This window comes from Lingula anatina, chromosome 1 (genome assembly GCF_051362555.1).
Source record: "Lingula anatina isolate TDL-2025a chromosome 1, LinAna3.0, whole genome shotgun sequence".
Taxonomy (NCBI): domain Eukaryota; kingdom Metazoa; phylum Brachiopoda; class Lingulata; order Lingulida; family Lingulidae; genus Lingula; species Lingula anatina.
Genome location: NC_141767.1, coordinates 59,868,412 through 59,896,245, shown reverse-complemented (window position 1 = coordinate 59,896,245; position 27,834 = coordinate 59,868,412). Strand labels below are relative to the sequence as shown.

General features: G+C 36.3%; 1 protein-coding gene across 4 annotated transcripts in view; it reads right to left on the bottom strand.

Annotated features, from left to right (window-relative positions):
* LOC106165040 (protein patched homolog 1) overlaps nucleotides 1-27,402 on the bottom strand; it is a 37,584-nt gene extending 10,182 nt beyond the window's left edge. The window contains exons 1-19 of one of the 4 annotated variants that reach the window (XM_013543116.2): nucleotides 27,164-27,401; nucleotides 23,381-23,494; nucleotides 21,125-21,317; nucleotides 14,044-14,230; nucleotides 12,404-12,473; nucleotides 12,027-12,127; nucleotides 10,324-10,441; nucleotides 9,758-9,850; nucleotides 9,453-9,574; nucleotides 8,108-8,255; nucleotides 7,771-7,902; nucleotides 7,326-7,484; nucleotides 5,524-5,622; nucleotides 3,711-3,836; nucleotides 2,234-2,352; nucleotides 1,815-2,017; nucleotides 1,383-1,546; nucleotides 968-1,141; nucleotides 309-447 (exon numbers count right to left, since the gene is read on the bottom strand). In XM_013543116.2, the coding sequence (XP_013398570.1) occupies nucleotides 309-447; nucleotides 968-1,141; nucleotides 1,383-1,546; nucleotides 1,815-2,017; nucleotides 2,234-2,352; nucleotides 3,711-3,836; nucleotides 5,524-5,622; nucleotides 7,326-7,484; nucleotides 7,771-7,902; nucleotides 8,108-8,255; nucleotides 9,453-9,574; nucleotides 9,758-9,850; nucleotides 10,324-10,441; nucleotides 12,027-12,127; nucleotides 12,404-12,473; nucleotides 14,044-14,230; nucleotides 21,125-21,317; nucleotides 23,381-23,494; nucleotides 27,164-27,244 (2,542 nt within the window). In that variant the 5' untranslated portion in view covers nucleotides 27,245-27,401. Of the gene's footprint in view, nucleotides 1-308; nucleotides 448-967; nucleotides 1,142-1,382; nucleotides 1,547-1,814; nucleotides 2,018-2,233; nucleotides 2,353-3,710; nucleotides 3,837-5,523; nucleotides 5,623-7,325; nucleotides 7,485-7,770; nucleotides 7,903-8,107; nucleotides 8,256-9,452; nucleotides 9,575-9,757; nucleotides 9,851-10,323; nucleotides 10,442-12,026; nucleotides 12,128-12,403; nucleotides 12,474-14,043; nucleotides 14,231-21,124; nucleotides 21,318-23,380; nucleotides 23,495-23,634; nucleotides 23,810-27,163 lie in introns of those variants that run through there. The other 3 variants (XM_013543117.2, XM_086996501.1, XM_086996506.1) reach the window with 3 other exon arrangements.
* Between the last annotated feature and the right edge of the window lie 432 nt (nucleotides 27,403-27,834).

Genomic DNA, 27,834 nt, shown 5'->3' with positions numbered 1-27,834 from the left:
ATATGTGTATCATATATAAAAAGACTGGGATGACTGAAATTCCCTCATGCTGCTTTTCCTTATGCAAATGGAGCATGGATACCTTAAGTTGCCTTACATGCTACTGCCACATTTCTTTTAAAAATTAGACATCTGATCAAACCAAACTTTGAATGATGCACAGGGTGAAAATGTTTACATTCAACATAATGACAAAGACAAATGATATAGTAAAGAATGCTACAAAAAATAAATGAATAAAATGAATCCCACAGAAAAAAATTTACGGTTAAAACTGATAAATCCATCAGTGTTTAAAATTTTCTTACCAAGCAGCCATTGTCTGAACAATTCTAGCCAAAAATCTGGCAGAGTCCCATCCTCCTTCTTGATAACTTTATTGATCTTCAAGAATTCTTTATGCAAAGCAAACATCATTTTCTGCTGGTTGGGATAGTTTATACTATCCTGGAAAATATAGACAATGTTACCATTAATTATGTATTTACTGAAGCACAATAAAAATGCAAGAAAGAAAGAAAAGAAAAGAATGACTAGCTTCAGGACACCATCTACTTTAGAAATTTAGCTGATGTCAATGTCAGGAGCATGAAATTGTTTGCAGCTATTTTGAATACAGGTGAGAACTACTGCCTACTTAATGTGTCTGCACTGGGCCATTCTGTAATCTTCAATGAATAAAAAGGTCAAGATTGTTACTGAAATTATTCTTTGCCAGTAGCAGCGTTATGACAGTAATGAGGAAGAAATGACTGTGACTGCAACAGGTCAGTGGGCAAACAATTGAAAATAAAGTCAAAATGGCCCTTCACCTCTCAACAATATATAAATTACTTTCTACTCATTGACCTGACAGAAGATGGTACTTTCATCCAGCATCTGGATCTTTGGTCTGTCATGGTAAACATGTCGCCATGGCATCACTTTACATAAATCCAAAATACTGATACAAAACTGTGCTACTTACTTTTGTCACAATATACATGTTGTAAAACCCAAAGTATTTCCCCTGTGCATCCAGAAACTTCCACTCATTCGTATCTCTTGGCACTATGTCAGTGAGATCTAGGCCATCTTTAACCTTGACTATCCCCCATACTCCAAACACAAGCAGGGCTATAAACAAGACTCCAACCAGAATCTGAAAGGGATGGAGATAATTCATAAAGTTATTACTACCATCTATTATTTTCATTATTAACATTTTTGTGCATTTAACCATTCTCAATCATCCAAACATTTTTTAAAATAGAATTACAAGAAATGCAACCATGACTGTTCTCATGTGGTATTCTTCTTAAGTTGCAACCATATTTATGCCTTTAAAAACTGAAAATAACACATTTAAGAAAAGCAAATTTAATCATCAAAATAGCCCTTACTTTAGCAGGTGTAGTTTCCAGCATGGGACCATACTTAGACTTGGCCAATCTTGTGAGTGAAAAATGGCAACATTCCTGTTGGGTCTGTGCACAGTGCTCACGGCATGTAGGTCCCTCGTCAGGTGTCAGGCACTGGCGTGACGAAGAGGCAGATGGAGGGCCAACTGAAGAAAGAGTAGCCATTTCTTTAAACTTAAATGCATTAATGAGTTGATTTTTATACATAGCCTCTTTTACAAAATTCCTACAGAAATCTGCTTCAAAGATTTTCTCTAGTCTACTCTACAGTATGATGAGATTAGAATGAAACTACAGAAAGGAAGATTTAAGTCTTAATCATCAGTTCAAATAAAGTAATGTATGGGCATAAAGCCTGTGCTCTCTGCAGGATCTTAAGGTGGTACTTGGATACCACTTAAAGTACAGTCTTACCTGATGACAGTGACACCTGTCTTGACACTGGGGAATCACTTTGTGGTGGTCCCAGCACTGTGATTGCATGGTCACCCCCAGCACTTGTGTGGGTTATAGTCTGGTAGCTGGGTGGTGGACTGGGTTCTCTGTAGACAGGGGGAGCCACATGCTCTGTATGGCGTTCTCGTGGAGCCAGTTCAACAACATCAGTTGTACTTGTTCTGAAATGGAGAGAGTTAATGTATAATTTGTTCATCACATTTTTCAAAAATCTATTTATATTGAGATTCCCAGAACAAAACATTTAGCTAGAAAATAACACGATTAAGATGTAGACTTCAACATCAATCCATCAATTCAAACTAATTTTAAATGTGAATCATGAATTTAAACTGAAGATATATTTGCAAACAGTTACTTAAAAACTAAATATATACCCTGGAAAACAACAGAAGACATCTGCTCTGTTTTCTTCCTTCCGTATCAAGTCAACACTAACAATAGCTGGGAACACCAACAGAATGGAAGCACAATTGAAGATCACAAGAATGGCAGCCTACAAAGAAATTTTTTTTAAACTTTTAAAACCACATACATATACTTTATTCAAAAATACAGTAATTCTTTGTAAGTATAAAGCAAATGTGTTCGGAAGGTCCATCAAGAATATCAATAATGAAACCTGCCACTGTGGTAGGTTACAAAAGCTGGCTATGGTGCAAAATTATAAAATGCATAAAAAGTCAAGTTGGGTTAGGCAAAGATAAATTAGGCGGAAGGTATTTGAAAGTAGGATCAACCGCACACTATAGATCAGTTGCCATACAAACTCTCAGAGAAGAAAAGAGTCTTCCCACAAAACAGTGACCCTGCCAGCTTTCTACATAAGCCTAGGCCAGGTCCTTTGTCAGGGCCCTAGGTGAGACAACTTCTGCTTTTTATCAGGTTTCCAATTCAATTGAAAGGATCGGCTCCAACTTCAAAAAGAATCACATATAATAGCTGCTGATGTAATCTTATAACTGGAGACGGAGGGCAAAAACAAGGTAATTGCCATGCTTGAACTTTCAGTGGAGGCTTTGTTTATGAGTTCAACTGATGAAAAATGAAAATGCCATGACTGTCGACCCTACAAGTTCTCTTATTTTTGGTTTTTAATTAAAGGTGTCTAGGTCACATAAAGCAGCTCAGACTTTAAATCCATCAAATCCCTTTCCCTCTTTGGGTGTCCTAGCTTAAAACTTGTGTTGTAATGTTACATGCTAGTGCATCCATCCTCCAAAGATGTATTTTTAGCACTGACTGGAGCCAAAGAGCTTGTAAGTCTATCTACTTAAAGCACTTAATGTGATAAGGTGGCTGTAGTCTTCTATTGGATTTCCCAGCCCAAAGCATGCATTTACTGCTCTATCTGACCACCCAGGCTCTGCTAGCTTCCTGTCTCATTTTTCAAAATGTTCAGCTTTTAAGTCCCCACACAGTTGGCTATGTTAAAGTAGTCACTTATACTGCCGCCTCTTATGTTCACCAGGCACCACTGACTCCAGTCTCAATCCAAGATACTATTTCCCCATGAAGTGTGCATATAATGAACTGCTAACTAGGTTTTTTTCCTCTTATAACTGCCAATATTCACACGATAAACTCTTTTCAATAAACTACTGTCTTTTCCTCTAGAAAAGCTTTATAATATTTTTACAAAGTTTTTTAAAAACTGATTATAAACTTATCAAATGCAGCATGCTTCATTTACATTCTTTAGCCACTTTTGCTTTAAAATCAGTCCATTGGAATTTTTGGCATTCAAAGTTTGTGACAGAATGAATAAAACTAGACTTTATTTCTTAAAAATACCATTTAAAAAATGAAATCAAAATGAAACTCTTTTATCAGCATTTTCTAAATTAAACTTACTTGTAAGACAAAAGCCCTGAGTGCAGGGATGGGTATAATGGCTGCCATGAAGAAGGCAGAAGCATTGGTAATGGAGGTCAATAACACCGTCACCCCTGTTCTCTTTAAACATTCACCCGTTTGTTCCTGGAATATAAAAAATATATATCAAATAAGACAAACCTAAAACACTTTTTGGTACTCAAAGTACTTTTTCATCTTGATTTTATGGATCTTAATGGAAATTAAACAGTCATACAAATTAAGGGTTTATCAATTGAGAAAAAATGTATAATTATTAACAACTTACTACATTCCAAAAAGAATGACACATAAAAGATCTTAACTAAGACTAAGTAACATCATGCACACAATACAACAAAAACAAATTTTACAAGAAGAAAAACATTTTGCTAAACAATAGGAAAAACCACCAACAGTTCACAGTGACATCTTAACTTTCCTTGAAGTGATCAGAACTGACAATACTTACTTCACGCAATTCTTCTGTGATGCATTGAAATAATGAAATTATGCAATAATTATGTTACTGCAGTGGAAAAGTACCTAGCTCTGGGAGTCAAAACAGGGAGCTGTTTTTACAGAAAACAGGATATGTGGGGTGGGACCAATTACCAAAGACAGCCAAGAACAATCATGGCGGCTCCGCTACCCATAATGCTCAAGTGAACTTGGGTGCATTGTGCAAGTGTCCCTCTCAGCAGGAGCTGAAACCCCACACACACACTGGTACTGTGGTAGACTATATAAGGTCAAATTAAAGAGGTGACTGTTGTTTAATATGAATTAATGGGTCTCTTCTAAACCATGCCAAGGTATTCTACTTGAATGCTGATTTATCTTAATAAACTTAAAAGGTTCCTTCTCTGGACTCCTTGTATTTTTTTAATGATCCCACTTATTCTAAATAGGTCAGATGGTTAAACTGCTGCCCTCTCTCCATATGGTGAAGCCATTGTTGGTTGGTATCCTTACCACACAATGTGGTGGAAGATTTGAGGCAATATTCAAGGCAATATATTACACTGTCCACCCTGGCAGTCAAGAACTCAATTCTGCCAGAACTAGATGTGAATACTATTCAGAGAGAAAGATGTTGCCAGGCTTAAATGCATTTCAAAAGCCCTATTTAATGTCATGGAATGGATGTTCAGTTTCCAAAAAATATGAAATTCCTATGATTAGCACCAGCTGCTTACAGGCATCAGCAATAAAGTCAACACATTCTCTCAATGTTATTTCTTTTAGATTTTTAAAGTTACTATTTCAAATAAACTGCCAAAGCCGTTGGCTTGTGAACAACAAACTGTTATGAAAGAACGTTTTAGTTTAGCCTGAGGGGCTAGAACCTACCCTGTGGCAATATATAGCATACGGCTCGGTAAATTAAATTTCAAAAGATGTTACTGACCAAGCGTGGTTGGGTGACTGAAGCCATAAACCATGGTGACTTGTAGAGCCTTAAACTTTACACTAAAAACTGCTCATGTGGATAAATTTCAACTCTACTGAATTGGAGATGGCTCATATAAAAGCAGTCAACTGTGCCCGACTTTCATATCTGTCCTCACACTTGAATAATTTCTAAACACTGGTTCTACTTGGTATGCTACAGATAGGAGACAATTTTATTCAATGTCGTCCGAAAAAGCCTGAAATGCTTATTAAAAGCCCATGACAAAGAAACTTAATCTGGTTCATTTTATGTATGCTCCATTCTATAGTTTTCTGGATCAATATACTGTCAAGGAACAAGATCAAAATAGCTAAAATATCAATTTACTTCAGCAACTATGACAAATCAGAAACCTACCTTTGAAGAGATTTCTTTGTTTTTAGCATTTTCAGCAAATGTATGTGCTAGCAAAAACATATCATCCACTCCAAGACCCAAGGCAAGGAAGGGGATAATCTAAAATAGAAAAGGTTATTTCTTATCAATCCCGTGTATAATGTAATGATATTCTAATTAAAAAATAATACTGCAAAGAGCTGTCAAACTTGAATCAGCATGATTTTAAAATTTCTGAAAAGCAATAGAAGAATGTGCTCATACTAATTTTTACTTTCATATCAAAAATATTGATCTATTAAATTGTTTGGTTATCCCTGTTTTAACTATTTCCATGTGTATGTTTAGGCAGACCACCATGGCGTGGCAAGAGAGTGGGTCATATTGCCAGGCAGGTGGCATAACCTGCCTCATTGTGAGACCAAACGACAAAACAGACAAAGTCAAATACAGACTAGGCCTGACAAAACAACGCAAAGAATCCCGCACTAATTTCATAATATTTCTTCTTCCACATGAATGTGCACACGGTTGTCACTTTTGGGCAGCTGATTGTTGTGGAAAAAGTTTTCATAGTACACAACTGTGTCCTTGTCTTGTTGTTTACCCATGTATTTTGAATGCCCCCCTGGTCACTGTTAGCCAAATAATTAGATTGTCAACAGTCAACACCTACAGATAAAAGATGGGACAAGGATCAGTGTGCCATTTTATTCACTTATTACACCAATGATATGCCCAAATGTGAATGGGACCCAATGTGATGGATGTAGTGGTAATTTATCCCCTCATGAAGGCCAATAATCGGAAGGCAACAGTCTGTGTCCACATGCAGGACCCCCCTTCATTAAGTCAGCACACATCCATTAAGAAACGACCGTGGGGATCAAATTTAAACTTGGAATCTGTTAGTTTAGGAGGAGCTTTGTTGCTTTCACTTCATATGGCTGGTTTAATCCATTGTTACAAGGCCCATAATGCAATTGTTCCAACTTTGTATGGTGCCATGTTGCAACTGACCTGCAATATTGCAGCCATCTGCATTGGGGCGCAAAATAAGGTTAGGAAAAATTTTAAATCTGCTTGCACATAGACAAAATATATAAAAATAATATCCACCATGTTGTACCTATCTATAGACATGCATGTTTCAAATCAGCCTCAGCTCTAAGTGGGTCCCGGAGAAAGTCACAGCCAAAAATACTCCAAAACTACTGCATCTATGGTTGATAAGAAAACTATACCTGGAGGACAAACAGCAACTGATACCCCTTTTCAAAACATCATAATCTTGCTGGGGTTAAGTGACACCTTACTAAACCATACATATTCTCAACCCTGTAAATTCTATTTCCCCTATTTCCTTCTCCATTGGCTGGTGTGTAATCAGTATCAGGGCTATCTGTGAACCTGGAGTTATTCTTCAAAGCCCATCCCTCCCAGGCCACCTGCTGCCTGCTAGGACCACCATACTAAGCCTTGTTATTTCTCAACACAGAAATTGCCCTGGTTATTTTTCTCAGGATTATATTACTATATGCACATCAGGGGAAATCATTTTGCTAAGAATGAACGAAGTGTTCTGTGGCCAAATTTTGCATGATACTAAAATAAGTCATTTGTACAGTAGAGTCACTGTCACAGATCTTCTCTTATAAACAGTTTGAACCTGCAAACATGTGAACATCAGCCCCTTCACTACTAGAAAAACACATATCAATTAATCAATGTAGCTCATTACAAATGTGATCACTCTTTGATTAATTTCTTATCCTCACTGTGTAAATTGCATCTCTCTCTAGGTCTGCACAATAAATTCTCACCTGTGTGGTAGAAGCATTGAACCTGATGCCAAGTACAGAGCATATTCCCAGACCTGCTGCCACAGACAGAGCTACAAGGAGGACACCTGCCATACCTATACCGCTCTGTGATTGCACAAAATCTGTCCACCGCATCAGAGAAATAATTGCATACACCAGCTGAAAAAAACAGAAAATACAAAATTTGTAGTCATTCATAAATACATAGTCATTAAATAAAAACACAATGTGACTATGTAAAAAGAAACTTCTAAAAAACTGGGCAATTAATTTTTTCCTTTACTAAAATTCTGAGCAATTCAATTTTTCCTGAATACTTCTCTTAGAGCGTTTGCCATTTTATCTATATAAATAAAGAAGGAAACAATTCTTAATATGAAGACGAAATTGTGGAATAAAGAAAAAATTTATATTGATTCACATCCCAGTAAATAAGTGAACTTACCATAAAAATGTAACCAAGGGCTACCCTGACATAGCTGACTTCTGAGAATTCCTTCAGCATGTCCAGTAGGGAGGTAGAGGAGAAACCATGGAGATTGTCTTCCTGGGTCCCATTTCCCATCTCCTGGACAACCTAAAATAATAATGAACATATACTTTTTTAGAATGCCTGATAGGTATATGATCCACAAAGCTCATGGAAATGATGTACCATTAAACCAAAAAGAAACTTTTTTTTAAATTCTGTTGAAAAGACAAATTAGTGACATGAAATGCATTGTTTCTGGCAGAATCTGGTATGCTTAGATGGCAGCAGATATTAGTGAATTGTTCCTTACCTGAGTAAACTTCCTTTGCCAAGCCTCTAAGATAGCTCTGGCTTTTTCTCTTGTAAAATCTATGCTTGTGACTTTGTAGGAATCTTCATAGTACTCAAACATTTGTTTCTCAGCCATAAGCTGAACAATGGACTGTATAGCTTCAGCCCTGAAAAAAATAACTGCATTTTTAAGAGAACATCAAGCATAGACAAAAAAGGGAAAAATGCAATATTTAACTTCACTTTTATTTAAACTTGAAAAGCAAAAAGAGGGCCACATTTGTCACGACAAGAGGTATTCTTGAAAAAAAAAAAAGAATAAGAAAAAACTGACACATACCAAAGGTTTCTTATTTCCCCCTGGGGAATTGTATCTTAACATGCCATGATCAGAGGCACGTCTTTGTTGTCAAACTGAAAATTTGTTTCTATTGATCAAGCACAATACTGGATCGTTTTGAACAGAAAGAAGACACCTACTTCTGACAGCCATTACATGAGATTACGATAAATACCTTTGTTCTCACAAATATAAAAAGCATCTTTAGACATAATCAAGCAGACAATCTCGGCAGTTTTGTAACTTCTGGGGCATTATGAACAATATAACTACTCTCTGAGGTTAAGGACTGGGAGAAGGTGATGCCTTCGAAAAAGATTGTCTATGTATGTACTTCTTTTCAATAAAAGTCTTTCATATATCAATGATGAAATCTTGTTTTACGGTTTTGCCAGAAACAAAAATATTTCATCACTTACTGTTTTTTTACATTAAGGCAATTACTCACTAGCTTTAATGGAATTCATTTTATTGCCTTTTGCCTCTTAATCACATATCTAAGTACTTTTTGTGAAATATTTCAGCACAAACAAGCCACGAAGAAGATACCTCACAAGGCGGTCTTGTATTTCACACTCAAGTACTGAGCTTGTATATCTGGGTATAAAGACAGGCTTTGCTTTATGCTTAACCTTTAGAGTAAAGTTTCAAGTCTGCTTTACCAGTGTCTATCCCACTGAGTTAGAGCACAGAACATTTTACATCAATATTGTATCATATGTTTGTCATCAATAGTGCAACTTCATCAATGCAGTAGAACAACAAGGCTATATCCCCCCCCCCCCCCCCCCCCACTCTGTTATAAGGTCAGAATAATGTCATATAAAGAGACAGGTGGACACCATATGCCTCTCTGACCTCGCCCAGCCAAATCTCTCTCATACACACACACATGCACAGACACTGCAAATTCAAAGAAATAAAAATAACTGAACTGAGAAAAAATCTGCCTGCTTTCCACACCTATTACTTACATGATGTATTTAATTTATTACCCTACACACAAAAACAACTTATCTCTTACCTGACTATGTGCCCACTTCTGTTTTTATGAACTCCCCCTACAATCAGATCTTCCTCCCAGTGCATATATTTTGTGGCAAACCCATCACAACCCCCTGTCAACTCTGAACCTATGTCAGGTTCCTGAAATTATAAATTATATTTCATTTAATATCTTAAAACACACACACACACACACACACACACACACACACACACACACACACACACACACACACACACACACACACACACACACACACACACATATTGGTTTTTTATTACAACATATCAGATATCAGTTATTCAAGAACTGCTAATGCTCACCTGTTGAGATAATTTGTTTGGTGCTGTGAAGGGACACTCTGGATCTGTGGGATCCAAGCAGGATTTTCTAACATATCCAGTTGTTATTCCAGCCTGCAATAAGATGGTACAACTTATATTAGCACAAAAAAGAGAAAAAAATTCAATTAATGTTCATCTCTTAAGAAATGCCTTTTATGAAAAATTGCCTAAAACACACAGGAAAAGACCCCGTCAGCCCGGCTCCACCCAATTTAATCATGGCTGCTCATTTATCATGTTATCAGCAAACAAGAATGCCAGACTGTTTAGAGATGGGTGTGAATTTACCAACCACCATCCCATGTCTCCCCAGACACCTAATTAAAGAACAGAACCTGCAGCATAGGAAAATAAATTGTGTGGTGACAAGTTTATTTACTGTGTCTCAATTTATTTCGATAAAATAAACACTTTACCCTTTCACTAGAAAACAGATGCACATAAAAATATGGTGAAAGAGAGAGGGCTAGAGATGGGCAGAGAGAGAGAGAGAGAGCATTGAGTATTAAATTTATTTCCAAGTTAATAAATACAGGTCTTCTTACCCTAGCAAGAAAATCTTCTATTGCTTGAACTGGAAAAATGTTCCCCATGGAGCGGAGCTGGGACAACAAATGCTCTGGATTCAGATTGGTCCATTTTAAGCCACCGAACTGAAAACTTCTGGAAATGTACAATTAATCGCACATAAGTATTAACAATCAAGTTTAAAAGACATCCATGGTAATGGCAAACAAAGATCGTGATTTTTTTTATTAGAGAAAGATGATGCATTCCCACCCGGCTGTTGTCAGTTCCCACACATGACTGAACAATCTAACACACACTGCACAAGACAGATGTAAACATTTTCCCCATAAACTCTTTCCCTTTAATCAGATTTCCTGGGGTTTGGTAAGAGAATGTTGACCTGTAAAGTGCACTTCCATTCAGTGCTTATTTATCAAATGCCTATCCTAGGTTACATCAAGATTTATAAATCTAAAACATCCTTTAAACTGAATTTTTTTAGGTAAAACTGAAGTGGCTTTAAGTCTGCTGCAGTTCTTTTCACATGGTCTACAGTTGAAGCCACAGCACTACTCTTAGAGAAAAATGTTCCCATATAAGTGTCAGCAAAATGGAGGTCAGACTATTCACACAGATGCATGTGTGCTTCTAACTTACAGCCAGTATAAACAGCTCTCAGGCTGCTGAGAAGCTAGGCATACTAGGGGAAGCTGGGCTTCATTTTCTCACTGGGCCACTGATTGATTTCCACCAATTTCCCTTTCCAGTGTTTATATTCTGAGTAAACCTCAATAAGCAGTAGAGAGCCACTAATGGCCCTCTTCACAAACATTTTTCAATTTCTAGCCAAAATTCCCAAACAACCATCCCCACTTGGCCACCTAAATTTTCTTTCATCTCAAAGAAAAAACAGGAGGTCTGGACTGATAAATCACCGTCTGAATGGATGGGATAAAAGGCATGAGAGGCATCTACAATCAACTAAACAATAGCTGCCATTAAAACCGCTTTAAATCAAAAGTCAGGATTTTTTATAAAATATTTATTTATGCTTCTCCCAAGGTCTGTGTACATTCCATCAAGCAGAAACTATTGACCAGTGCACTGCAAAACTGAGAAATTGGGTGGGTAAACAATTATTTTTTTAGCAAGCCAACACATGTAACATTGAAATTACTCCCTGTCAATTGTTATCATTTGGTTTGGATGGATTTTTCTAAACTTTTTTACAAAAAAAAATCCATAAAATCAAAAGCCCATACAATGAAGTATAGTAATTCAAAATTTTCCTTATTTCATAATGCATATTGTTGTCATCAATTATTGTATTTTTTCTTTGTAATGCACATGCCTAAAATATGGAGCACAGAAAATAGAGCAAAATGTTTGGAAAAAGTTATTTTCACACATATTTCAAACTTAATCCTTAACCCACTTTTTTTCTTTGAAATACTAGATCTTGCAATAACAATACCCCATCTTTTCAATTTGTCCCTATTTTTGTTAAAGGTAGGTGCCAAGAGCTGCCATTACAATCAGTCATGTTTACTCACTGTCTGATAAAAAAAGAAAATTTTGCTTCTTTGTGTCAGTTAGTTCAAAGCTTTTTACTATTTTTCAACTTTATACCTTTATACCCTCTGGTGACATGAGACCACACTGAATGAAAAACTCCTATGAAAAATGAAACTCTGTGTACAATTCCTTTTAAGGAAAATAATATATATATTTTACTTACGATCCTGCATTCACAGCATGATCTGGTCCTAGAAGTTTGGCACCTTCCCAGAAACAATCTAATGGACTAATTATCACACAAGGAGTCAGAGGTTCTAACATCTGAAAAGAAAAAAGTCTTTCAAATTGGTTCTAATTTCTTTTTAACACTGTGGTAAATCAAACAGGAGACCACCCACTTTAATAACCATTTATCCGATTTAATCATCAGAACGGTTTTTAAAAACAACATTTTGTAACCAAGTGTTCTGGTGTTTCATGCGGCTTCATTACAAAATTATTTCTTTTAGGCACATTAATTCTACCTAATGCATTTTTAATGTTGACTTCCAATTTTTTTCCAAATAAATATTTTCCTATAAAAATTTGCAATCTTACCTGATCAACTAGGCTATCTTCAAATGAAGGAAAACTTGGTTTATTACACAGATCACTAAACCTCCAGGTACTGTAAAAGATCAAGAATTTGGCTGTTTTAGTCCATAAAATTTACAGCATGTCTGAATTTTAATCAACTTCATAACCTTCTTGTCTACTGCTGTCAAGAATTCTTGATATCTTTTCTTTAGGTTTCTATTCAAGAGATAAAACAGTACCAAATGTTATTTCTTATCTTCCACAAATCTTATCATACGCATAAAAATAAACAAATTTGAAATTTACATTTTTCTAGTTCAGCATAGAGAAATTGAAGATTGAAAACAATGGGAATTCTGTACTGAATATCTTATAATCAAACAACTGTTAAGACATGAACCAAGTAAATCCTTGCAGCTAATTTGGTTCAAAATGTGTTGAGGAAACCACCAGACCCCAACATGAAGCCGTGTTGTTGAGACAGTAGTATCTACAGTATATTCTCTGTTGGTGTGTGTGTGTGTGTGTGTGTATTAGTGTGCACACCTGGACCCCCCACCTTGCTGCTGCACTGACTTCATACCTGGCAGAGCACTCTGACTGCTAACCCCAAGACAATCCATCTCTGTCTAAACTTACCTAGCTGTCAGGTGTACACTGGAACTAGCATAGATTTCAATAAGAAATTTGGACAAAGCTTTGATGTTGCTTACTGACCAGTGACCTGACCACAAAGAGGGGCATTTTGTTTGGATTGGAATACATTTAAATTTATGGTTATCTTACAGAACTTAAGAGAATCTTTTGCAGATTGGACAAAATTTATCTTTTAATAGCTTTTACACTCCCAAAAATATTTCTAAGGCATGGAAGGATGTTCACTTTCTCTACATAATTCACAAAATTTAGATCTCTATAGGGAAAACAGTTTGATAATCAACTATGCATGTGAAATGTTATCAAATTTTTTATCTGTGCTCAAAGGTTTCTTTTATTCCCTTGTCTATACAGGTATGAATTCCCCGTCTTTACTAGTGCTCCAAACATAACATTCAGGAAACTACCACTAGCTGCAGAATATCTTTAGGAATCCCAAATGGTTCAGTTAGTTTGTAAAGCACAAAGCTAATTAAAGACATTCACCTGTTAGATGACTTGGAGTGCTAGGTCTTATTAAGGTGTACACTCACTAACTGCCATCCTAACAATAACCCCAATGTCTTGGCTTATTTTACCTTCCTTTTGAGAATAATTTTGCATTGCTGTTATTAGATTGAATTATTACTATTTTCTAAAAATCTATTTTCTATTCGCGTTATCTTATGATCACGGTCTGTGCCCTGAATATCCCGCGGCGTAATTACTGGCAGCGCGAGCCAGTTACTATAAGTTACTATAAGTAACTGGCTCGCACTGCCAGTAATTACGCGGCGGGATATTCAGGGCACAGACCGTGATCATAAGACATACTGCAAATAGAAAATAGAATTTAGAAAATAGACATTGCATGTGAATGAAGCCTTATACTGAATTGAAAGCTGTGTGGCATGCTACGAATAAAAAAAATGTCAATTGTAAACAGTATAGGCATTATTGTACATGTAAAATGCAAAAAAAATCTTAATTTTTGTTGTTTAATGAAAAAACAAATGTATACTTACATATCATACATATCTACAGTTATCTGAGTAGCTGCTAATACTGTTCGTAAATGCAATAATAATGAGTCTTTTGATAATATGTTTTTCCCACTCTTTGGTGTCTGTATGACAATTTCATTTGTAATCCCACTGCCTTCTCCTAAATGTTTTTGGGTGTAAGCTATCTCCTGGTCCAAACGGCCTCCCTCTGAAATTAAAAATAAGGAACAACTTTTAGAAGTAAGACACTTTATAAAACATATATAAACATATATAAAAACAAAAAAGTGTCTGGTTCGAACTGCACAATTACATTGCTGCTTTGAGCAAAGACACTGTGGCAGACACATCTGACTGACAAAGTTCAGTTTAACAATGAAGATGTCTACCTCTGATGAAAATAATGAAAATAAATAGGGTCAAGTGTGCCTGAGGAGGTCTTGCCCTTTAATTCCATAAAAATCTCAAATTAGTCTGGACATGGTGGCAGTAGAAAAATATTATGAGTAAAAGGTGCTTGCTACTAAACTTGATTTTAACAAACCAAATATGTGTTATTTTCATGAAACCCATTTGTCATGATCAGTATAACATTATCGAATATGGATTTCATTATGGTAAAGTGAATTGAGCAATTTGAAAAAAGTACATTATTATATCTTCCAAATGATTAACAAATCTATCTTAAAATTCCTTAATAACTATATTAACATGATTTACTACAAAAGAAAAATGATTGCACTCAAAATATTGTTACAAACAGGAAAGGAAACTGTCACACTTTGGAAAATTTGTTTCTTATACTATATTCTGTTTCTTTAAACTCTTCGCATTCACGAAATTATAGTGTGCAATTTAAAATCAATCCTAGTTGCACATAATCACAACTGACTTTTCAAATATTTTGACATTGTTGATTGGATGTCACTAATGAAACAGAGCTATTTCTTGGTCTTTCTGTAAGAAAGCACGTTTCCATTCAGTAAAACATTTGCATGCCTATGCTATTAGAATGCCTCCCTTCTCTGGCACTTTTCACCAATTTCACGACTGAATGAGAAAGAAAACCATCTTAATATCTAGTTGGCGCCTTGTAATAAGCTGTCTATTTGTGTGTGGGCTGTGAAGCTGAATGGGGCAGCAGATCTCAAATATTTACTATAAATAATGGTGAGACCTTACTCCTCTGACTCTGGTTACAGATTTATACAAATATTTGTTCCAAATAACCCCGATTAGGCTTTAAAATCCACATCAAACTTATTCCAGAAAATTGCCCCATATTTCATAAATAAATTGGCTTCCATATGACTGTAGGCTAGAGGTTGCCCTACTCGGAGGTGGTCTGTATGTGCCAGCCATGACGCAGGCACTGCATGGAAAGCATTAGGCCTACAGGAAAACTTTCGATATGATTTATAAGAAAGATGCTGCTCTCTGAAGTGCGTTTACAAGCACAACAAGATGGGAAGGATCTTTTGTGCTGGACTTTGACATTCATATCCATAAGTTTTTTAATCATTTTTTCCAGAGTTGGTAATTTTCAAATAAATGTCTCTCTTTTTCTCTCTGTATGCTCTAAGATTTACACATGGACAGTTTAACAAGGAAAACAGTAAGAGCATTCTCACCACCTAACAGCTCTCTTGCTTTATGCATGCCAAACTGCCAAAACAAGTAGTAATGTTTGACTTATGTGAAACCTGCTTTAACCTTGTGACTATTCTCTCCTCTGTTAATCAATAAGAAGACAGTTGCCTTTTCTCTTCAAGTCTCTATCCCTGTACAACCTTCAAAAACCTGATGAAAACCTATACCCTATTAACCATCCCTTCTTTTGGCAAACTTCTATAATAAATTTTGACAGTAAAATGATTTTGAAGCCAAAAATAAACACAGCTAGTTTTAAATCAACTCTAAATCAGAGTAATTTTTTTCCTAAAGGAAGCAGGTCCTACAGTTCCAATGAGCCAGATATTTGGTACCCTGCCAGTGCCACACATTAAGTACAAAGAACCCATACCAGAGTGGTAACAGAATTCTGGAGAATACTGTCCTAAACCCCAGTGCCCATCCGGGACTGCATCACTTGAGAAATGATGAAAACCCAAGTCAAGCCCCCCTAGACTGCAGGCTATAAAGTTAATGAACTTAGCATCTCTCCCTTGACAACTTGAGGGATTCCACATCCTGTACATTGCCTGGCTGGCTACACATACTTTCTGTCCATTTTGTATGTACAGACTGGGGATTTATTCCCCCTCCCAAATTTTAAGCCACAATTCCCAAGAGAAACACCTTGCTTTGACTGAGAGAGTTTGGATATACCATGGAGATCCTGTACATAATGATTTTTTTGAGTATGTTTTATTTCACATATGCATGAATATAAATAAGTAAGAAAAATGCAGCAAGTGTTAAAACACTTCGCTTTTTAAATGCCAAGTAACTTTAATATACCTTGTTCAGATCCATAATGTTTTTAATAGTACTTCCTGAAGTGCTTGGAAAGACCATACATCTACATAGTTAAGGTCAAACCTTTTTAATCTGGGCCTAGAACCCTGTATACCGAGCCTTCTGTGTAGCAGTGTATGAATAGTAAGTCAGACCCTCATCATATTGATCAGACCACCTAGATATGTGACATCACAGGCAGATAAAGTTGGATTCAAAGCTGGCCATTATCTTTCATCTGATACCCAGCCTGGCCTGCCCTGCCTTGGCAGACATAAAGAATGTCAGGATGCACAGAGGCAATTTTGGTGCAGAAAATGGAATTTTTTAAACCATTTATTCTGGTTTATCTCAGCATTGCTTCTCACCCAAGCTTTACTTCAATACTTTTCCATAATTGATTTTGTCTCTATCTTTTAATCTGATTATATACTCCTTGCCATTATAAAACCATAATTACCATATTCATTTTCAGCATACTTCTCAATCAAAAAAAAAAATTCTTTAACTTTGTTTCACTTAAACACTTAATCTTTTGACCTTTAAGGTCCTCACTGTTTTTTTTTAACAGCCAATGTGTTGATAATAACCAGTCAGAGAACTATACAAATATAATACCTTATTGTCATTTTCACAAGATTTTAATGATTGCAGGAATTAAAATGTACAGAAGAATATTGCTAATTGTTTTTTTTTTCTTCTTTTTTTTAATATCCCCTACAAAGAGTGGTTACACTACAACATAACAACATATTAGATCTTTAAATAATACATGTATTTTCACATTCTCATGTAATGGAGAACATGTCTAAATTTACTCTCTAAATCAACACTTTTTATAAGTCATTACATTATGGGTTTTTGTTGACAAATTCTATGAAGACCATAAACCTGATATACAATTTCAGGAATGCCTAATGCCTTCACTTAATGGCCTTTCTACATCAACATATGGTCTTCATTAATATTTTTTTCTTCCAGGATTCTGAAAACAGCCTTCATATTTCAGGCCTGTATAGTGTGACATGACAAACTGCAGACCACACAGTGCTGGCAGCCCTGGCCTGGGTCCCACTGCCACCAGGACAGCCACTTTACCACACTACCTTACATTTTATGAGTGGAAGATACTGACATATTGCTAGTTTATTGTCACACAACCTACTGGAAACATATCATGGGAAATACTTTGCTGACTTTCTGTAGAGAAAGGCATCCATCTGTCTTTTTTGTCTTTTTTCTCAAATTCTTTTTATATATATAATGTTGCCAATGCCAATACCTTGCATAATTATTCAATGAAAATAAAGTATTCATTTTTACAGTCAGCATTCAACTATATAACTTTATTTTCAATTCCTAGATAAAACCTGAACACAAAGATCCTTAATTTTTAAAGTGAACATAAGACATCTCCAGCAGCAGCAGACTGTACATGAATCACTATCTGAGAGGTGTAACTTGTGCCACATGTAAATCGCTCTCATCATGGTGGCCATTCATCTAACCTTAACACCTCCCTGGACACCCTCTTCAACAGGGAAAAAAACTGACACATCAATTTTATCTCACAATTTGCTTACCTTTATGACAAAATATGTTCATGTTTGCTGTAAATATAGGAAATTGGAGAAGTAAATTTTCAGAAAAAAGTATCATCAATTTTTCAGTCTAGCCCTAAAGCCCCTGCCCTACCAGGTAGTCCTGTGCCACCCAGCCTGCAGTTCACAAATCCAGAATGGAAATCCCATTTCAAGTAGTGATTAAGCCATGTGTGGTATCATTAGATAGCTTAACAAGACGAAAGTATTGGGAATTTATCTTATGCAGAAGCAGGTGAAGTCGTAGTGTGGAAAATTTATGCTTGGCCTCATATTGCCACAGTTTATAATGAATAGAACACTGTCGTAAAATGAGATTTCAAAACTTTCACCTCTTTACTGTACCAATTCAGGCATGTGCTTAACCAAGACCATGCCTATTTAAAATAAGAGCATACTAATATTAAGGAGGCTCCAAATTTTCTAACAATTTCCTTATTAATCCCAATGTGACCTTTTTTCATCTAATCAACTGTACAATTATTGCCCTTCTATGCTCTGTATTATTTTTCTCACATTGGGTTCATTATGTAAGAATTTATCAATTTCATAATGATCAGGCAGACTTTTATTACAGAGTTCCTCCTTTCCTTGCCAGCTGCCATCTCAGACTTTTCAACAAATACACTCGTAATTTGGAAGCAAATCATTTTGCTATAAAGAGGTCACTTTGTGTGAGGGGAATTGGACCCTACTGGAAGCCAGATTTCTGTTCCTTTGTTGTCATTGTTGCCTCTTGCACAATACAGTTTTCAATTCAGAGCTCAAGATCAAAGTGGTAAGTATAGGAGAGGTCAGCTTGCATTCAAACCCATATAGCCTGCTCACTGGGGGGACCACAATCATGGCAGCCATGTTTAAATTTCAAATGTTTTGGTCCTGTGTATACCCAGCTATAGATTACACCCAGGAGGATATAAAAAATTAAACTAAGCTGTGAATAACTGAAAAAGTCAAGATTAAGCTTTAAGTTAAAAAAAAAAAAAAACAAGGTCTAACAATATGTTCAAGTATCTAAAGAAAATTACAGAAAGAACTTCTTTATTTCCCCTGAACACCTTTAATAATCCATGTATATTTGTCTAAATAATTGTAATAATATTTTAAAAAGGGAAGTAGCTGAAAGAGAGCTGTACTGTAGATTAAACTGTTGACATTTGGATTAAAGTCAACAGGATTAGGCACCTCACAATCGCTCAAATGGTCCATAATAACATCAGTAAACAAATATACTATGCACAACCTCTACTTCAAGTGCTTATCATCCTCAGAGTCGACATCCTAAGCTGCCCTATAAATACCACTTTTACTACACATCAAATAGTGGCATTTGTATGTGTTATTCTACTGATTTTACAGGACCTCAGCCAGATACCCAAGCCAGCAGTTCAGAGGGGGTCCTGTCGGAAAAATAACAACCTGGCCTTTGATGTTTTCTCAAATGCACTAATTAGATTAAACTGAGAGAGACATAGGTAACCTACCTCACATTTTGCAAACAAGAAAATAAAACAAAATTGTAATTCTTCAGTAAGAAAATCTAATGTTAATTTTCAGTCCTGTCATAGCGCTTTCATTTAAATCCAATAATAACATCCAGCCAGTGTCAAATATAAAATTTACAACATGTTTCATCAAGGTAATAACAGCTCACAGAAAGATGACAACTGAAAGGTACCAGACCATCACTTATATAGTTACCACAGTCTCCCAGTAAACACACAAGTACAATGAGGTCTTCTGTGGTGTTTTTCAATGGACCACACAAGAAGCCTCATTACCAGTGAAGGTCATGTATTCATGCATGACCAACTACATGCCAGGGTATATGTAAATATATAGCTGCCATAAGGTAGTAGGCAAAACCTAGTTTTCCTTAAGCCTTTGTTGCAAAAAGGCTTAAAACTTCCAATTTCCATGCTAAAACCAACCCACATGAAAAGTTCCATATATCACACATCACACCTTCAATGAAATCTAATCTATCCATACTTCACAATCTTTCTATTCAAAACCAATACTATAACATAACAATTCAACAACCAGATTTTAATTGCTTGAAAGTTTTCAGAAATCCAGATTGATAAGAGAGTAAATAAAACTGTTAGGGAAAATATACTGGGGCCTAACAGGTGACAAGTGCCAGTAGCACAAATCAGTGCCTATGCACCCCATACACCGGCCACAGTTGGGAAATGTCAATCCCAACAAGTCATGGCCGAGTACAGAAGGTAAACCATGTTGAGGCCAAAATAAGCAGAATGACATGCAGAGTGCAGGAGAATGCTGAGAAACCAGACCTGGATTGGATTATTTTCCAACCAACTAAACCTGCCTGCTGATTATGAATTTCCTCACTTCCCCTCACACCACCACTGTGGCACTGGGAAATGGGCAAGATTATATGTAAACTGACTTGCTGGGTGCAGAGTTACGTAAAAGTCTGAATTTGCAACCAACAAGTCAATCCATATACTGAAAAAAAGCATCATTCTAAATAAGATCTTACTTTAAATAGACACCAGACCACCAGAGAACTTATTTTGCTCTGCAAACACCTTGAAATAGCCTCTTTCTCTTTAAGGTTTGAGACACAATCAAAATAAAAGAAGCAATTTGCCAGAAGGTTTATGCTGTGACCATGCAGGGTGAAAGAATCATAGTCATGAAATTATAAAACCAATCAAGTTTAAGGAGCCTTAATTTGCAAGGTCTCAGTTTTGACTAAGGTATCTGATCAAAGTTCTGGACTCTGGTGTTACTCTCATCATCACATGCAGTTTTCTTTCCAGTTGGAACCATCCAATTTCCTTGATAATATGGGTCAAGCTGGAATTGGATAGTTTGTGTGAACTGGTTTGGAATTTGCACTTATTGCCAGCTACCTGACCTATCCCCTGCTGGTAGAGGTGGTGGCCATTTTCAAATATGGAAGCCATCTTTGTAACTTGACTGGAAAACTATTATAGGTTAACTATGCTTTTATAATATAAGCAATAGACTTCTACTCCTGTAAAGACACAAGTCCATGCCTTTGTACTTACCTTCCACCCAAAGTTTTTCCACATTGGTCTCTATTGTAGCAGTTTTGAGTCCAATACAGCATAAACATAGTAATAATAATCCAACAAAGAGTACTTTTCCACAGTGTCTTTCAATAAAACATCCAAGATTGAATAATTGTTTTTGTAAATGCCACCTTAACCATAATGCACAAGTATTCCCACTGGCTTTGCCCTGAAACAGATAGAGAAAAGAAAACTGTCAGTAAGACATATAAATCTATAGATAGATAGATACAGATATAATATATAATTTTAGAAAAGGGACAATAAATTAAATAACAGTGAACCTAAGTAAATCTCGAAAATTATTGTGAGAAGGTGAAAATTCAAACCTTTGTCAGTCGTATATAATTCAGAAACTGACTTTAACCAAATCTTAGGTGAAGCATTACATGTGAATAGGCACCCCATCAGTTACTTGTGCTGGTCAGCAAGAGCACTTATTTTAAACAAAAAGACTAAATAAAATCCACAAAACTGGGAAAAAAATCTAAGAAACCTTTTAAAACAATACTTTTAATATTCTATGTATGAAAATTAAGCTTTTCTAAGCTTTCTCTTCTTTTCCTCCAAAATAATAATGCTGCATGAAAGTTCTTTACAGCATATGTAGCTATTTATCTTGTTGCTATTCATTACAGGTTCAAATGCATTATTTGACCAAAGCCATTTCCATAACTTGGGGTCAAAAGTAAGATTATTTTCTTTTTACATGTGCTACAGCTGGTCATTGCCTTTACTCTCCTTTCCTAACCGTTCTTCGGTCACTTCACTTTGATGGTCCATTGTTTATACATTTGCAAACTCTTGAATTACTCTCCATTGCTCCTGATGTAAACAGAGCCAGAGGAACGGAGTTTATGGTTAATTTCTTCAGTAGAGAATGAACTGCAACTCTGTGGTTAATGTTCCCAGTGAAATAGACCATGTGTCCACTACATGAAAGTCAGTTTGGACAGCAGGTGGGAGGATGAAGAACAGTTTACAGAAAACAAATTTTAGAAATGCTTACCGCTTGGTCCCTTGGATTACATAACATGTATATAGACCAAAAACATCAAAGAATTTGAAAAAAAAACACATTTGTGACTAAATGCTCAAATGTTCTTAATCTAAATTTGTACTTTTTTAGATTTGGAATGGAAGAACAACATTTTACGTAGTGTCTCTGTCAAAGTATTCTTAAGCTTATAAAAACAGGTTTATTCCACTAGAACAACCACTATTGGTTGCCATTCAGTAACCCTCCCTTAACATATTGACCATAGAAGTTTAACCCAGTATCATGAATTGACCAGATCATGGCTATATCATACAGTGTACTGTGATTAATCCTATTTTAAGGCTCAGCTAGTTGCACTGGTCACTGAGAACCATTCTTTATGTTATCTGTGCATTCTTTGTGCTGAACCAGGTGACCCACCCAGCATGATATGCATTCGTCTGTGTGGCCTTTCTGCTCAGTGAAGAGGAAGGCTCTGCTATATAATAATTTCATAGGGAATGGAAACTTAAATACAAGTTGTAGATCCATGTTGTAGCAATATTAGCATTTAAGGCTATACAACTCTGTGGTTAAAATATGTGTGGGAATAACTACAGTGGCCGTCACACAACTGTCTGCTCATGTTAACTCCAATATCTATCAGGTCCTGTAACCAAATCCTTATAGGAGTTTCAGTAGTAGTGGAATAATAAAGGGGAATTCAATCGTTGTGACCTAATATTCAATGCGGCATGCCCTCAATGTCGACTGAAAGGAACACACAAGTTTGTTATGTATTCAGTGTAATCTGTTAAGCCACCAGTTCAAAATATGTCCGTGTTTATTCAAACAACCGTTCAAAGAAAGCATTGCTGTTTTTCCTTCTTTCAGTCAAGGATATTTCACATAACCTAAAGGAGTGGGTAAAAGGAACCCAAATCACTAAATAAACACGTCTTGAAAGGTAAAGTGATTGCTGTATTGAAGGCTTAGTGCACCACGGTCTCACCCTTCCCGCCCCACGTTGAGGAATATAAATGTGAAATTCCAAGGATAGTATTCATCAAAATACCGCACACAAACCCTCTCTCCGCTCGTTATCAAGTGGAAGCTATATGCAATTCGAGAATACGTCTATTCTTTACTATCTGACCTGTGTAAACACTCTCACTTTATCAGGAACACGTGAAGCTATCCCCAACGTTGTGATCATATTGACGCCAACACACTCATTAAGCAGTACAACTAACCTTCTTTATCTCTTTGTACGCCGTCTTAGCGTCCACCCAACTGGTTCTTGTACATAATTCTGAATCCTCCGGTGTAAATGCTTCCCTCCGAGTAGGTACGGTCATTGTGGTACCCTGAAATTACGAAGAAAACACCGCATTGAACACCGACATTGTGAGCGGTCCAGTAGAAAGCCGAGTGACCCACATGGAGTATTAGCGGAAATTCCCCTTCAAAATATCAGAAATTCACAAAAATATCACATTCCACGAACCTCCGAGGGTCTAAAAGCTGGATGAGACCAGCCTTCCATCGCTTTCTCTTCATAAAGCAATGAATTTTTGCGTAAATCCACGAGACAGTTCGTATAACATCTGTAGACCAGCTTGAATCGAAATCCACAATGTTGGTTATTTGCATACAAGGCCCGCCCCCGGGAATGCGGTGACGTGATTGATGGCGCGCAGAGCGCGGCGATGATTGGTTCTTAAGCCCACAGGCAGCTCATGTAACTGCAGCCCGACATTAGTTGCCTAGCAACAGCTCACCAAAGTAGAAAGACCACCCAAGCTGGCCAGGAACAAACGGCACTGAATCATGCATTCTTTTGACAGGATGAAATGTACAATTACACTGGAAATAAGGCTTGTTGATGAAAAGTGTGGACGGATCAAGGGATTTGAATAGTAACTTTTGTATGCTTTAGTTTGACTTCACGAATTCGTGCTTTATCCCTATTTATCATTTTACTTTATATACCAAGTGAATCAAATTATTTCTTGTCACAGTAATAGAAATGGGATCGGACATTATTTTCTTAATGGAAACCAAGAATGCCAGATACGTTTCCCCATATTTTTCTCAACTAAATATGATTTTCACTAATTCAGCATTCAATTTTCTTTTGGAGTCAGAGCTCCTTCCCACGATGAAAGCCAGCATATTATTTAACTGTCAAGATAAGATCAATTGATGGGGGATCTTAGAACTTAAGTAATTTTATCCATCGCCCATATGTCTTAAAATCTGAACAAAATAGTAGCTTTGCATATCCCAGAAATCTTAAAATAGACTTACTTAATTGAGATTTTTTATACAAACAAAAAAACTTTATTTATCAAAGTATATAAACTGGTTGTGAAAGAGTACAATTTTCATTTCAACGGGCACTTCCGATGGAGCTCTGCTTAGGCGAGCCTGCGTGCAAGTCATCCGATCTGTTTCATGGGTGGTATGTGGAGAAGTGAATGCATTCATGGACCCGATCAGATTACTCCATATGCGAACGCTAACGAGCGCTAGCTCGACGGCAGGATTTGGAAAAATAAACAAAAGAAAATGGCTCACATCTTCCCTAACCATGGTCGAGAGCAGCACTGAGCGCGAGGTTGCAGCTGTAAACGCCGCTCGATGTTTATATTCGGGGTTTTCCTGCTGATTCGTCCATTAGAATCGCCTCAAACTTGAGCGAGTTTGAAAACTAAAATATGGTGGTGCATTTGGAATGAATGAACCAGCAAGGATGAAAGCGTTTAAGGGAAGAAACAGACATCTTGTACTTCCTAGGTTAAATTAGAGAAACAACGAAAAGATTTTATTTGAAAGAATTTTGTAACGACCAATTAGTATTGAAAATGTAAATTCGAAAAGAAGCTACTTCACCGTCAACTTTGTCAAAAAAGAGAACCGTTAAGCTTGCCCTTTTACATTTTTACCTTACTCCTTTTATTACAACGTTTACGTCTTTACTTTTTTGTTTTACTTCATTAGTAATCTTTACATATTTTCCATTCAGTCCACTTCGTTTCCAACATTCTCGGACATATGGATAGTTAACACCCAGCGCCATCTATCTGCGACCGGACGTCCATAGATTCACAGAGACTCGCAGTTTGGCCATAGGAAAGAAAATTACCGGTGACTGACCAAACTGGTCAGATAAATATTATCCTTCTTAACTACTAATGTGAAAATATTTCTTTGTTTGGCATTTTTACAAATAAAATATCATAATCGTACAAAAGCCGTTTCAAAGAAAAAAAGTAGGCCCCTACTCACATATTCACAGTAAAACGAGCACAACAATCATTTGTGGGGTTTTTTTTCAAAAGTTATTACTACACCTGAGCTGTTCATTAATACATTGTAGATCAAATGGTTCCATGATTACGATAGTGAACACCTGGTGCGTAGTAAATACATCGCATATTTCAGAAGCCGGTGCCGTTTTTTCAGAACGTCATATCCTTGCTATCATAGATCTCTCGTTCTAGATGTAAAGGATATTTGGATTCCCATTATTTCTTTGGGTTATTAAAGATATTAAAGAGTTCAAGCGCATTCAAGGGAAAGTATGTTTCTGTTCCTACAAATTCTGTGACTTTCTCAAATATTAAATGGAAGCGCATGGAAAAGTAGTTATAATTTAATAAAGTCCATTTTGATTTTAGTGGTCAGATTAAGATAAAATCAAGTGTGTGATTAAGTATTGTTTGTAATCTAAGGTCTTATCTGTTACTGGTTATCTAAACGTGATTTTTTCATTTAGCCGTTGTTATTATTCTGTCCATATATATATAGGGGCCTATATTACTTACGACATAACTTCCACATCTTAGGTTTATGTGTTTAATTTCACACTACGTTGGGGTATATTTTAGCATCGGGTCACGGATTTACGTTTAGTGAAAACATTAGCCATACAATCTGTTACCGCACGTAGCCCCAACTAATGCAGAAAAGATATCTATTTTATCATGACCACTGAATGAAATTTCGAACATGTTTGCTACTTTAAATAATAATGGCAACTGAAACTGACTTTCACAGGTGACTTTTACCCAGCATCTTGTAAGTTACTGGTACACAGCTTATTCATTTGCTCGCTCTTTCATTGAAAAATATTCACAGATAAAAGGTAAAAAAGACTTAGTTCCAATAATTGGAAAGTCTTAGAAAAAACGCAAATAAACTTAGAAATTATACATGTGCACACGGAATACCTTGAACGAATCAAAATCACAGGTGCGTTAATTAACACTTATATTATTATAACGTTTATCAGAGGAAGTTAACGCTGACTGTGTGTGGTCCCGAATGAATGATAGCAACGGCATCCGTTATATGCTTTACCCTATCCACAGACCTAAACAGGAAAACATTTAGATTGATAAACAATGCATTAGAATGCTTTCACCGTCCATAAACAAGATACTTTTGTTCCTTATGAAGATGGAATAATTTATATGCTCGCGATTGCCTAGCCAAGAATAGCAGCTTTGCAATCCAAGCGTGCAAAATTGATAAAAACGTTACAGAAAACATTTTTGATGTATGTTTCAGTTACTTTGGATATGGGTGGGTTCCCAAGCTTGCAAATATGTACTGAATTATCAGTTATTGATTTCAAGTTGTACGATTTCTTGATTGTAATTTAAAAATACTTTCGTCTGTTTAATTTTTTATGCTGTTCGTTTGCCATAATAATAATAATAGCTTAGCATGCAGCACGTGAAAGCAAACTCATCTAAGTGAAATTCATCTTGAAAATGTCATGGGTTTCATATGAACTAAGTAGGTTCAGTCGGTGGTGCAGTGTACCAGTTAATATGACACAATGACTGCACGGTGGCCAAACTAGAGCAGCAACCTTTTCTCAAGCCTGTATATTTTTGGAAACTGCCTCGCAAACAATAAGTATGGAAACCAGTTAAGAAAGTTAAATCTTGTTCTTAAATAAAATGAATACAGTAATTTACGACGACAGTTAAAAGTTTTATCAATAATCTAAATAAGAAACGTACCTCTGGAAACGGGTCCTTGTAGAAGCCTGTTGTAAGATCACCCAAGGCTTGCCATAGCGGCTTTGTCGTTGTAAGGTCCATGACTTATAAATGTACTAAGACCGAAGTAATTCCAGTTTGTAGCGTTATGATGGCAGGTATCTCCCGCGATGATCTAGGTCGTAAAGTTCTCAGACATGCAGTTTGTGGCTGAACATGATGTAGGTAGTCCTGAATGTTGTGTACTGCAGGGAGGAGGACCCAGTACTCCCCATATGTGCTGAGAGCTCCAGTTACATTAGCATATTGGCACTTTCAGAGAAGTGGTAAGTGAATTGTGATTGGGCAGTCGCAAAGTTATGATAAACAAACTTTCAATCGCAAAAGTGAAAAGAAAAGTTTATCAAAGAAAACAATGAATATTTCATGTGAAAATTTGACTGAATTTGTAGCTTAAAACAACAAGTGAAAACTCAAGTCCCAGCTACACGAAAAAGCCTATATTTCAAGGTGTCAGTCCTTGGGTGGGCCACGGTGTAAATGTTTAGTAATTTGTCAGAATTTGTTAAGTAAATATTCGATGATAAATGGAAGCCAGTATTTAGACTGTGTCGGCTAAAAAGCAAACCGAGATGACAGTTGTGTATGTTTCGCGCGATTTTTAATTACTTCTTAGCATGACCATAACGAAC